General features: G+C 49.7%; 1 protein-coding gene across 2 annotated transcripts in view; it reads left to right on the forward strand.

Annotated features, from left to right (window-relative positions):
• OSBPL10 (oxysterol binding protein like 10) overlaps window positions 1-13,526 on the forward strand; it is a 338,082-nt gene that overhangs the window by 284,723 nt on the left and 39,833 nt on the right. For both annotated transcript variants that reach the window (XM_075547107.1, XM_075547106.1), the window contains one exon: window positions 12,924-13,073. In XM_075547107.1, coding sequence (XP_075403222.1) covers window positions 12,924-13,073 — 150 coding nt within the window. The remainder of the gene's footprint in view (window positions 1-12,923; window positions 13,074-13,526) is intronic.

A 13,526-nucleotide genomic window follows, 5' to 3' on the forward strand; every position in this document is an offset into this window, starting at 1 on the left:
GCATCACGACACATTCCCACCGACCTGACGGTCTCATGGTGTTTCCTTTTGAATAAAGCCTTTGACCATCTTGGAATCAGAAGCAATCCATCACAAAGCATAAATCAATAATCTGTGCATCGAAGAGCTAGCCTTCATTCTGTTTCCAGTGTGCATCCGTGGTTTCTAGAGGAAATTGTCGGCAGTGGAATTCATGTACGTGTTTCAAGTGTTTAGCTACAGGGTCGCCTAATTACTGCTTGTCGCCCCAGATACATTATTCCGAGGTGGACGTGTTGGTAACTCTGTTTTCTTGGGTCTTGCTTGGAAATTCAAGAGTTCTGAAATGCTCTCTTGTCCCCGAGCTGTATCATCCAGGGGTTAAGAGAAGCAAGCCTGGCAGTACCCGGAGCAGCCCAGGTGAGGCTGTCAGGTGGACTTTCGGGAGGAGGAGGAAGCGCTGGCTCTGACAGGGTGAACTTAGAGAGGCATCATGGTGCAAGGGCATCCTTTCTGAGATATGGCAAATGATCGAAGGTTACAGTGAACCAGGACTATATTCTAGGTTTTTTTTGTTTTTGTTTTTTAGCAATCATGCCCACTGAGACTTAGTGCCATGGCCAAGGGAGACCATGTGGAAAATCCTTGCCTCATCCGGAAAGAGACGCGGGCTGTGGGAAAGGATCAGCTTCCGGAGGGCCCGTGTGGGATTTGCTGGTGGGAAGAACAGCGTGGAGCAATGGATGGGACAGCAAGGCCCTGGGCTGAGTGACTGGGAGAAGAGTTCTTACTGAGATAGGAAGGTCAAGTCTTGGAGGGGTGAACCAAGAGGCCTGTTTTTTTGGTTTGTTTTACAATGAATGTCTGATGGTTGTTTTAAAGGTCAGTACAGAGACACTAGGAGCTGTTTTTACTTGACATTTACATTGCCCCTCAGGCCTGCACCACCATGTAGTTTTGATTCTTTCCTGCCTGGTCACTGTGAGTCCAAATGGGCTCAGGAGAGGTTCACCACCTCATTGATCTCCTCTGGGGCGCCCTGGCCGCAGTAGGGAGGGCAGATGCTGAGTGCCTGCAGAAAGATGAGCGGGTTGGCTGTTGCCTCTCCACTGGTCTGACTATATGAGCTTTGAAATGCTCATTAAAATAGTGTATTTGTTTCCTTAAGGTAAAATACAAATTAGAAGAATCTTAGTGGCTTAAGATAAAACAAGTGTATTGGCCTTGCAACTTGACCTTCCCATTTGTTGGCAGGACTGTAGGAGCCCTGCTGGTGTGGAAGTTTTACATTGGGCTGCTAACCACAAGGTTGGCAGTTCGAAACCACTAGCTACTTCTTAAGTGAAAGTACTTTCTATTCCATAAAAAGTTGGTTTTGGAAACTCCTTTTCTACCCTGGCCTATAGGGTGGCTGTGTTAATCTGGGTAGACTAGAGAAACAAGATTCATAGACACTTTATATACACTTTATATTCATAGACACAAAGAACTTTGTATGCAGAGTAATTGGACATTAAGAAAACATCCCAGCCCAGTCCAGATCAAGTTCATAAGTCTGATATTGACCCTTACATCCAATACCAGTCTGTAAATTCCCCTTCAGACTCACACATGTGCAGTGATGCAGAGTGTGCAGGAAGATCACAAGCCAGTGGGTAGAAAGTCTTGTAGATCCAGTGGCGGTGGAAGCAGCTTAGTTCTGGCGTGGGTCTCCACGTGGCTCCTCCAGTTCCGAGGCTTTGGCTGCCATCAGCACAGCTCCATGTGGCTTGTCAACAGGAATGTCTCACAGGGAGTGTGTGTCCTTCCTCCAGTGAGCTATTTATCTTAGCGCCTCCAATTGAGGTCATCAAGCTGCGACCTGATTAACAGGTTAAACTCTACCCTTCATTCTTAACAGGCTCAAGTTGACAACAGATCATGTAACTACCACAGTGGCTTGAAGTCAGAATCAACTCGATGGAAGTGAGTTTGGAGTTTGGGTGTTCAGTTCTCCTTCTGGGGGTGTCTAGGAGAGAATGTTTCCTCACTTTTCCAGCTTCTAGAGGGCACCTGTCTTCCTTCCTCTTTGGCTCCTGCCTTCACCTTCAGAGTCAGCAGCTCTGCCTCTCTCTGCCCCATCTTCTATTCTCCAGCGCCTTTTGACCACAGCCAGGAACGAGTTGGCAATTTTAGGGAGCCATATGATCAGATTAGTTTAGATTAAAGCCCTGACTGTGCTGTCAGGGAAGTGTTCAACTGCTCACAGAAGGCATGGTCAGTGGCTCAAAGCCCCCCAGGTGCTCCTCAGACGAAAGATGAGACTCTGTTGCATAAAGACGTATAGCCTCGGAAACCCTACCTAGAGCACTGCTGAGAGTCAGAGGTGACTTGATGGCAGTGAGGTGGTTGGAGTTGTAGGTGGTTAGATTGGGCTCACCTGGAATCACAGCGATTCAGCTTCTTTTGTCCCATGCGGGAACATTCACAAGGTTCTGGGAATTAGGATGTCGACATCTTAGACAGGGGCCATCATTCTTAGATAGCTAAGGGGGAGATGTTGAGTTGGCAGTTAGACAGACAAGGCTAGAGTTTTAAAAAGGAAGAATGAACCTGAGCAATAAATTTGGAAGCCATCGCCGTGTCAATTTTGTTCAAAGCCAGGGAATTGGATGAGATCACCCAGGGAGTGAGTCTAGACATAAGGTCAAGGCACAGACAGTCTGGCCTCAGCCACACTTCCCTGCAGTCAGTCTTTCTCTGCACTTGGTGCCACTCCTGCTGGCAGGAAACCCCTGTCCTTCCTCTGAGCCAAACCGTTTTTCTGGGATACTCGGCTGAAAGCCCTCTCCTCTGTTCAAGTTTCTCTGATCACCCCGGCCACACTATTCCTGCTGGCTTTTGGTGTTTTACTATACATTATTTGTCCTTCTATTTGTTTTCTGTTTTAAAAATAGCAGCTTTATTGAGATATAATTCACATACCATAAAAGTCCTCCAGGCAAAGTGTAATTCAGTGGCTTTCCGCATTTGCACAGATAGACACAGCCATTACCTACCACCGTTGTCATGACCTCAGGAAGAAGCCCTGCCTCCTGAGCTGTCGGCCCCGAGCCCCCATCACCCCAGCCCACTGCAGCCATTCATCGATTTTCTTTCCATAGATTTAGATGTGCTGATTCTGGGCTTTCCTATAAATGGAGTCATGTAATAGGTCTTTGGCAACTGCTCGGCCTTTTATTCTTAAATCTGGATTTCATCCTCACCCACTTACTTTCCCCCATTGCCTTTTTTAAACACGGAAAGGTTGGTAGTGTGGACCCACCAGCCGCTTGGCAGCAGCAGATGTGTCCGTCTGCTCTTGTAAAGACTGCAGTCTTTTTGTTTGTTTGTTTTTTCATTATATTCTTTTAAAAAAATCATTTTATTGGGGGCTCGTACAATTCCTATCACAATCCATCCATCCATCCATTGTGTTGAGCACATTTGTGCATTTGTTGCCATCATCATTCTCAAAACATTTTCTTTCTACTTGAGCCCTTGGTATCAGCTCCTCATTTTCCCCCCATCCCTCCCTGCCCCACCTCCCGCACAAACCCTTCATAATTTATAAATTATTATTTTGTTGTCTTACACTGTCCAACATTTCCCTTCGCCCACTTTTCTGTTGTCCATCCCCCAGGGAAGGGGTTATATGTAGATCCTTGTGATCAGTTCCCCCTTTCTACCTCACCTTCCCCTTCTCCTCCTTGTATGGCTACTCTCAATATCAGTCCTGAGGGCTTTGTCTGTCCTAGATTCCCTGTTTCTAGTTCTTTTCCCTACCAGTGTATATCATCTGGTCTAACCGGATTTGTAAGGTAGAATTGGGATCATGATAGTGGGGTGGGGGGGAGGAAACATTAAAGAACTAGAGGAAAGTTGTGTGTTTCATTGGTGCTACACTGCACCCTAGCTGGCTTGTCTCCTCCCCACAACTCTTGTGGAAGGGGATGTCCAGTTGCCTCCAGATGGGCTTTGGGTCCCCACTCCACACACTTACTCATACACAATGATATGATTTTTGGTTCTTTGATCCCTGATCCCTTCAACACCTCATGAACACACAGGCTGGTGCGCTTCTTCCATGTGGGCTTTGTTCTTCTCAGCTAGATGGCCCCTTGCTTACCTTCAAGCCTTTAAGACGCCAGATGCCGGCACCATCAGCTTTCTTCGCCACATTTGCCTATGCACTTGGTTTGAAGACTACAGTCTTAGACTCCCTAAGGGACTGTCCTACTCTGTCTTACAGGACTGCTCTGAGTCAGAATGAACTCGATGGCAGTGGGCAGGCCGGGGGGTGTTTGTTTTGGCTTATTCATCCCTTAAAAAACAGGCACCTCTTATAAAATGGGCGTTTGTGTTGGGATCATAGAAATGAAAACCTGGAGAGCAAATGCTTTGAGAGTGATGAGGGCAAAGAATGTACGGATGTGCTTTATACAATTGATCTATGTATATGTGTGGATTGTGAGAAGAGTTGTATGAACCCCTAATAAAATGTAAAAAAAGAAAAATGAAAACCTGAAATAGACAGGATTACTGGTGGCATAGTGGTCACACCTTGGGCTCCGATCCACAGGGTCAGCAGTTTGAAACCACTAGCAGCTCCTCGGGAACTTTCTACTCCCCTAAAGAGTTCCAATGTTGGCCCTCACAGGGGTAGTGAGTTTGGGTCATACGATAAGATGACAAACACTTGGCAACCACATTGTCCATTCTTGGATTTTTCTCCAATGCTAATAGTTGATCAGAATCTTTCTTCTCAGCCCTAGAGCGTTAAGGACATCTGCCAGCCTTCAACACTGGTGTTCCTCTGGCAAAAGGGATTAGACACCCCCAGCCTAATAGATGCACAGCTGCACAGTTAGGTATGTTTAATAAACACAGTGTGGCTGTAGGGAAAGTTCGTAGAGGGACTCACTCCTGCTTAGGATGGACATACCTCTAGCCACATGAAGTGTGCTGAATTCTAATGTGAAGGTTGAACCTCCAGCTAAGAGAAATTATCTGTGTCAACCAGAGTATCAGAGGACCTATCTTAATACCTTTTTATCTGTGGCACTTGCTACCTAGGGATTCAAGTTGGCTGGATTGATTGTAACTCTTTCGGGCTTTGTGGTCTCTTGCTGCTGCTCAGCTCCTTCATGTGTCTCTATGTCTCTTATGTCTTTTCCTTCAACGGGTGCCTTCCCTCGTACCAGTGCCCAGGAGGCGAGACCGGGGCCTGGAAGAAGTTCCTTCCCTTTCCTGGTTTTGTGGAGCCAGTTGATGGAGGTCCTGGCTGAGTCATGTCTCAGACCGCGTTTTGTTCATCGATTGTGCTTCCCAGATCTGAATGTGACCATGAGCTAAGGAGTTTCTAGAAATGCCTATGAATCCCTTGCTGGTACAGTCCGGATCCAAGAAGTGATGTTTCTGCCTAGTCAGGGCCCTGGGAGCCTGGGCCTGTGCAGCAGGACACTGAGACGAGGAGGCCGGGAAGGGAGTTAGCTGCAGTCACTCGGCCAGGAGAGCGCTGGTGCTGGAGGGGCTCTGCTGGAGGTATGTGGTTTCCAGTGAGACATGCCCGTGGGCACCACTGTGACCCAGTGAGGACATGGCAGGCTAATGAGGTGAGTGGCCATTGGCTGAGTGCTTCCTGGATGCCGGCCACTGTGCTCAGTGGGATTGTCCTCTGAGATGGACAGCACCCCCTCCATTTGATAGCTGAGCAGCACCTGTGAGCAGGGGTGGATTTAGATCCTGGCCCAGCTCAGAGCTCCCCCATTATACTCTTTGCCTCTTAAAGCTGGGGTGCTTATGTTCTCTGCATTTGGGGCCTCTCCTGGGAGGTTGGAAATGTGGTCTCGAAGGACACAGCATCAGGGCCATGGGAACCTGAGCCCCTTGAGAGCCCCCACGGTTGCTTTCGGGAGGTCTGGCTGAGCCTTTGCCTGTCTCATTCATTCAGTAGTGGATTTGACGTAAAGTTCTAGACCTTCTGCTAATTGAGATAATGTCATAAAGCACTCCCTCTCCTTCACGGCCCCACGTCTTCCCTTGAGCCTGTCTTCCTGGCGGCAGGCTGATGCTGAAAGGAGCTTAAAGGAGATGCGATCTGTGCGCCCTGGTCCCTGCATGCTGCTACACAGGGTGCCCGCTGCCTTGCTGCAAATCCACGACTGCAAGATTGACCTTTCGTTTGTTGCTTCTTTTATTACTATATATGATTTTTGTACTTTCTTTAGGTTTTCTCTGTTCCTTCTCAGTTCCTGTCTCCACCCACCCCACCCCCCTTTTTTTTTAATTAAAAAAATGAGACTGCGGTTTCTGGGCCGATCATGTGAAAAAGAATTAGAAAAGGAGGCTGTTGCTCTTCCCTGTGAGTGGATGCTTCCCTTGGGACGCCTGTTAACCCCAGCCTTGGCCCAGAAGGAATGTCTGCCCCCGGCCTCTACCCCGCCCCAGCCCTTTACATGCCCCAGAAGTGCCTGCCTGCTGTCAGGGAATGTTTATTTAAAATCACACCTTTCTGCAGGTCGGCCCCTTTGCTCAGGAAGAGCAGCTGTCCTTCCAGGCTATGCGAGCCAAGTGTGGCCAGTGTGTCTGTATGTGTGGTTAGAGCACCAGCACACCGCCCCCCAAGGACTGTGGCGACAGCGGCAGCCCTCTCACAGCTCCAGGATGGCAGCTGGGACCAGCCTGCTGTGTGGACGTGCTTCTGCTCAGGCCTACTGAGGACAAGAGCCAGCTCCTTCAGCATCGGGCTTCGCCCCCAGTGGCCCCGCTGTACCTACCTCCACGAAGGTCTCCAGCGTGCCGCGGTGTCCTGGCCTTGAACGTGACTCCACAGAAAGGGTAGCTGCATGGGCAGGAGCTTTCAGCAGCCGCTCCCCGTCAGGGCCCAGGGGCGTCAGCTGTGCAAGACACCACCCAAAGAGGTGTGTCCATCAGCCTCATCGTGGTCATGGCTTCCGACCGGAGGGGACCGTTCACCCATAAACCTAAGAGCCCTTCCACCCCGAAGGATGGCCTGCTTTGGGGGGGGTTTAGAAACCAGTGCCAACGAAGCACTTCCAGAGAAGTCCCACCTGTGCTGTGTGCGGAGGACAGTAGGTCATCAGGAACCGCCACTTTGCAGTCTTGTGACACAGCTGTCCATCCGTCTGTGTCCTCAGGGGAGATTGTTTTGTAAGCATGTGACAGTGCTGGTTTGGTGCTCCTGTGATAGAAGCTTCCTGGTGGGGGGAACAAGGGGCAAAAGGACCAGGTGGAAGCTGCCGGGCGCTGGCCACCTGTGTATGCCCTGGGCTCTTCCGACGCTCTCTGCCTGTGGGCAGAGCTGAACTGGATCTGCAGACACGGCCAAGCAGTTTCCATGACCTTGGGCTGCGAGAGGGGCCTCTTAGGATATGAAGTTTTACTATCATGAAAATACTGTTGGCGATTGAAGTAACTGCTGCAGTCGTTTGACTCATCTGCTTGGAAATAGTGAAGCGAGAACATGAGAGATCAAAGGGGGCAAAGCCCTTGGTTTTCTGGAGTCTGTAAGGGTTCATAAGAATGAGAACGCCATTATCATTACCAGTAGTTTGGACCCCGTGCACCTGGACCTGGTAGACACGCTGGTGTTCTAGCTTCTCCAGCATTGGCGGTGTGTCCGCTTTCATCCCACCGCTGTCTCCCTCTTGTCTTCGTTGTGCCTGTCTCCAGCTCCCTGACCACCGCCCAGCCTCAACGGCACATGTACTTTTTCTAGAATTGCTCATTTACTGGCAAACCAACTTCTATCGAATCACGTCCCTCAGTGAGCAGAGTGTACCTGCTCCGGTGGCTGGTATTGCATGTTATTATTGCATGTGACCCTGAGAAAAAGGTGACCTAAGGGGACATCCTTGCCTGCTTATGACTTTGCCCTGTGGCCATTCGTCATGACATTGTTCTCATGGGGGGGATACCTGAAGGGGTGGTATGTTGGGTCTTTTTTCTCACTACCGGCCTTCCTGGGACCCTCAGTATTGGGTTTTGTTTTTCATTTGTTTATTGTATTTATTACATGTCTAGATTGGTTTCCTTCCCCTATAACTTAATAGATCGAATATGTTCAGTCTTGTCATTCATACGCCGGTTCTTTTTATTCGGCTCAGTTCACCCCAGCGCCTGCTTGCCTAGGTAACAGTTTGCAGGGCATGTTACCCAGGTTTGAAAATGATGGAATTGTAATATGCTTGGCTGCTGGAAGAGAGCTTGACGGTCATCCTCTGGCCAACTCTGTTTTCTGCCCGTGGTCATGTAGATTTTTCAAGACATATGCAGGTCACTTTAATTCAGGGGGCCTTGTTTTTCTGTGGAGCATGTCCATGTAAGAAGGCCCATGACAGGAGGCCTGGACACTGGATGGCTGTAGGAGTCCCCTTCACCCCCCCAACCCTTGCTCAAGTGCCCTTGCACCACCTGTGCGTTTGTGATTTCAGGCCTCTGGGGTGTGAACTCCCTGCCCAAAGACAAAAAGACACCTTACAAGATTAGAGAGGGGCGCCCACCCACAGACCTTGACTATAATGTCTCGACTCCGTCCAGTAGAATTTTAGCACGTGGGGTTATCAGACATTTAAAGGGGAAACTGGTGGCTCAAGCTGTTTCTCTGGGGCGCTTTGATTTGAAAGCCAGCTAAGGCTTATGAGAACTGAGTGGGGGTGGGGGGTACAGTATTTGGGAATGGGGAAACATGGGTTCCTACAGCCCTGAAAGAAGGCCATGTTTTTGCATGTGAGATGAAGTGGGTCCTGAGACAGGAAATCGAATGGACTGTGCTGTAAATGTCTGTTGATGGTGTTTCACGACAACTGACCTAAACTGTCGTTAAATGATGTACTTGTATTGAATAAACGGTTGGAATTTCCGTCTTGCTTGGAATCTGCTTTCATGTTGAAGTAGGATGAAAAACAAGAGAGCAAGCCCAGGATAATTGTGCCTCCTGCCCCGATGAGCCCTGGGGAAGACCCCGTTGAGTCTTCCCGGGGCCAATCGCACACAGGTCATCGCTGTGACCCTCAGACACAGTGTCAGGAATTCGATTCCCCCCACTAGTTAAGGACCGCAGGACGGTGGCTCGGGAGTCACGCTGCACTGTGGTGACTGTCGGATGTCCACTCTTAGAGTCCATCTCTCACATGGTCTCAGCCCCTGTGGTCTTTGACAGGCCCTGGGGTGAGCCGAAGGGCAGACCTTTCAAAGAATCCAATTAAAGTGATGGATCTTCTCATCTGAAAACTATCGAAACATTTTGTGCATAAAATTTCAAAGATGGTCATGGATACCTTTCTGCCAATCCATGGAGCCCAGGGCAAGGACACCGATCATTCCTGAATGACCTAGGAATGTTCTGCACACCCAGCCTGCCCATGAAGCCTTTCCCCATCCATCAAATTCTCATTTGCCTTTTCCCCATTTACAAGTAGATAGGACTCATTTGATGTTTTGTAGCCACAATACCCTAAGGTGCTCCCGTGGTAGAAGTGCTAAGACACAATTTTTGTTTTTATTAAAAAACCTCATTTTTCCCAAGTCTGCTTTTTAAAAAAGATATGTTGTAATTCCATTCCATGTCCAATGTTTGTGGTTGGGATGGCTCATTTGCAGCTATCTCTGGGGTCGAGATATCTGAAAAAGATTCTTCATAAGTCTTATAAGCATTCCCAGCATTGCAAAACCCTTTCTCGTTTTCCATTTTCTTTTGAGATTGGGAAATACCGTTCTTCTGCCTTGGCACGCATCAAGACAGCTGGGGGTGCTTCTGAGGGAAATCCCAGTGAGCTGCAGCGCGTGGCGGGCCAGGGTCAGCCGAGAGAGGAGCGGGGGCCCGTAAGGGCCGAGGGGAGACTCTGGTTGGGCTCGTGGGCCTGGTCCCGGGAAATGACACGTAGGTCCAGCCACGTAATGAGTAAGTATCTTTGGATTGGTTCTTGGAATAGCAGAATCAACAAACCCCAAAGAGAACCAGGTTTTCTTCCTTTAAAACCAGGTTCACCTTCTTGAGTCCTGGAAATACCTTCTAAAGGTGGGTGCTTTGTGGAGGCTGGCAGTTTTGTGTTTATAATGCTAATTGACCTCTTTCAAACAACCTTGACCTTTTGAACCCTGGCACCTTTCTACCCCCCCAACCCCCTACCCACCCACCTCCACCCCGTTTGGGCCCACAACAGGCGGGCGGGTCTTAGCTTTCTGCAGAGGACTGAACCCCAGAGTGGGCAGTGGCGTGGTCTTCTGACAGGGTCATGACCAGCATTATGACGGAACCCCATCTTGGAATGGCGTCTTCCCCAGATAGGCGTACATTCTTCCCTTGAGCTTGGGTGGGTGGAGGAGGATTTGCTGAGAGAGAAAGGGCACGTTCTCAGGAGCTGTGATCGGCCCTTGATCCGCGTTGGGCATGCGTTACGTACACGCGGGGGATCGTTGTCAGTGAGAGATGCTGGTCAAGCTTGGGCCCCATGACTTTTCTTCCTTTGACTGCACTTCAGGGCCCCAGGAGGCCCTGCTCTGAGCTCTGCCTACCAGTTGTCCTGCAGCTGGTCTGCCTCTGGGCTCCGTGCACAGCCTGCTTTTGCTCAGCTCGGGCCAGCTCCCCGGCTGTCATGGGAAGCCTAAAAACTGAAAGTGTGATGTTGAGTTGAAGTGGAAAAAACTGGAGAAGGTTGTGTTCGCATGCGTGCGCCTCCTTAGTGTCACGCGGCGCTATCTTGTGGAAGGCTTCCTGGCTGCTGGATTGATTTTTTAAGGATACAGACAGCAGACGGAGGCGTGGTCCCAGGAGGGGCGGAGGGGGGCAGTAAGTAGGGAAGACGGCCATTGCTCCGCACATGGGCTTGTGGGCAAATGGAAAATGCCATCTTCCAAAGAATGAATCATTCTCTGCTTCATCGCCCCTTATGGCAGCCTCACTTGAGCCGTGGGTTTGTTTTCGTGCACTGGCAGTACTTTGTGAGAACAACTCATTTCAAACGGGAGTAATTGGGCTCAAACCCCAGCCACTGTCTTGTTGACAGTTTTACAGCCTTGGCCCCTCCCTCACTGGCTCTCCCAGGAGTCGGGCCTGGCGGTAGCTTGCCTTAACTTGGCTTGATTTTCCTTTTGCCTCCCCACACAGAAGGCCCAGCTGGGTTGAGGGGAGCCTGCTGGCCCAGAGGACCACTCACCAGATTGTCCAGAAAGGAGGCGGCAACAGCCCTCTGTGCGGGGAGGGATGTGCTATTGGGAGCTTCTCCCATCTTGGTGGCAATTTTGTGGAACTGCAAGCTCAGAACAGGCCGACGCTGCCGCCCACTTTCCAGCTCCTCAGGCGTCTGGAGGAAGAAGACGGTGGCCCTCCCAGTCCTTGCTCGAGCCATCCGGGTTCCTCCCTACAGTCGCCTCCGTGGCAGTGGCCCTGTGGCGGAGCAGGGCCTGGAGAGGCTGGGTGGCCAAAGTGAGTGCTGCGCTCGCACGGTCTCCCCTGTGTCATCTTGCTCATCTCCCCAGGGGAGAATCAGGGTGACCCATGTGCTCGGACTTGCCTCTGCTTATTCGTTTCTGGAAAAGGATGGAATAAACGCTCCCAGGCGATTTCAGCGTACGCTGGCCAAACAGCACACTGACGGTGTCAGAGACGAGCCTGGAGAACCAGGTCTGTGTGGGAAGGAGACTGGCACTAGGCTGGGGAGAGCCCTATGGGCATCACCCTGACCATCTGAAGCCTGTCTTGGTGTGATGGCAAAGGATTTGCCTGTGTGTTTATGGAAAGTGCCTATCTGAGTTGAAAGGCATTATCAGGTTGATAAGAGAAGAGGGCAAAGAAGCGCCCTTGTCTCCCCTCTCCGGAACCTTTTTAAAGGTGACTTTCGAGTGGACAACTGCCGACACCTTGATCACTACACTAACCTTTGTACTACCCTGGAAGAGCTTGGATCTAATGCCATGATTCTGCCTAATGAGGCTCTTAAATCGTCAGTGTTTGCACTGATATGTATATCCTTTCCATCTGTAATACCGTGGAGCGCCTGCATTTCTGTAACTTAAGTTCATTCTGCCTGACCTATCACAGGTGATTGGAAAAATGGATAATGGGTTATGCCGTGTGCTATTGGTCACACGTGAACAGGTGGTACGAAAACGCAGGCACACATGGGATGGCATTCCTTCTTTCAGCAGAATTCCAAGGGCAACTCTTCCTAGTAGCCAGAGTGGTTTTCATTGGGAACTTGGTGATTGGTAATTCCCCTCTACGTAGCCTGTTTTTTTTCCCTTTGATCATTTGAAAAATTGGAATCAAGCAATCGAATTAATAAATTTACACCAAGGAAAGGGGGAGGGCCTGCTGGCCAGCATCCAGCCAAGCATAGGATAACGATTTAACCCAGAAAAGTTCGGAGTTTTTGCTTAAATTTTCGCAGATCTCCTTCCCTAGATTAATGCTGAGACATTCCCTTCCTTTGTCCTCGCGATAATAATGGATGTGTAGAAGTAGCCCCAAGGTAACTTCTCCGTAAAATAATGGAATTCTAGGCAGTGCTGAGGACATCAGCTTTTGCTGAGAAGCAGAAAGTTTTGCATACAATATAGTGTCTAGATTGTGCAGGCTAATAGAGTTGTTGGGAATAAGCTAGACAGAGAGGACCGTCACATATGCTTTAGTCTGTTATTTGAAGAAAGGAAACTCTGGGTCAGGGCAAATTCGAAGGTCAAGAGTTTCACTCCTGGGTGGGGTGGGGGGGCGGATGTTGAGTGTGTCCCCTACAGTGACGACACACTTAAAGAAGCTCGTCCGTAGCCCCGTGTGCTTCGGGACTGAGAGCATCTCCCTGTGGCTGGATTGGGCTCCTCCATCGCTGCTAAGCACACGGGTGTCTGTGCTCTGCTGTTAACTTCTACTGGACCAACTGATGGCTTTTATTGATTCCTTTTAGCCAAATGCAGGTCCCGAACCTGTTTTGTCTGAAGATGAACAAAGTGACACTGAAGATAAGGAAGAGACAGAACTGGGTGTCATGGACGATCAGCGTAGTATAATTCTTCATCTCATCTCACAACTCAAACTTGGAATGGATTTGACCAAGGTAAGGGGGCCTGGGGCCCATTGGGTTGGTGGCCAGCTGTTCGGGTTTCTTCTCTACTCCCCTGCTTCTTAGTCACAGTCTTTTCAACTGTGGTGGGATTCCAAAAACGGCCTGGGGGGGCTGGCCAGACTGGCTTTCTAAGTACAGTTATTCCAGGTAAACTACGAAAGGGGACAGTTCTAGAGAGAGGTTTGTGCTCTCAGGAAGAGCATCGTGTGTGATTCTCAGTATGAAAAGCCTAGCCAGAAGATTCTCGTATGCAGTTTTCCCCTTGCATATGTTGTAGAAATGGGTCAGTGATCACAGTTACTAGAAAGCTTGATGGAGAATGTCTAAGAGTTCAGGGTTGTGGAAGTGAAACACGGTGGCCGAGGCGGCAATGCCCTGGTTGGGTTGTAACTCAACCAGGGCAGGTGGAGGGTCGGGAAACGCCCCTTTTTTGATCCTAACGGG

This window comes from Tenrec ecaudatus, chromosome 4, assembly GCF_050624435.1.
Source record: "Tenrec ecaudatus isolate mTenEca1 chromosome 4, mTenEca1.hap1, whole genome shotgun sequence".
Lineage (NCBI taxonomy): Eukaryota > Metazoa > Chordata > Mammalia > Afrosoricida > Tenrecidae > Tenrec > Tenrec ecaudatus.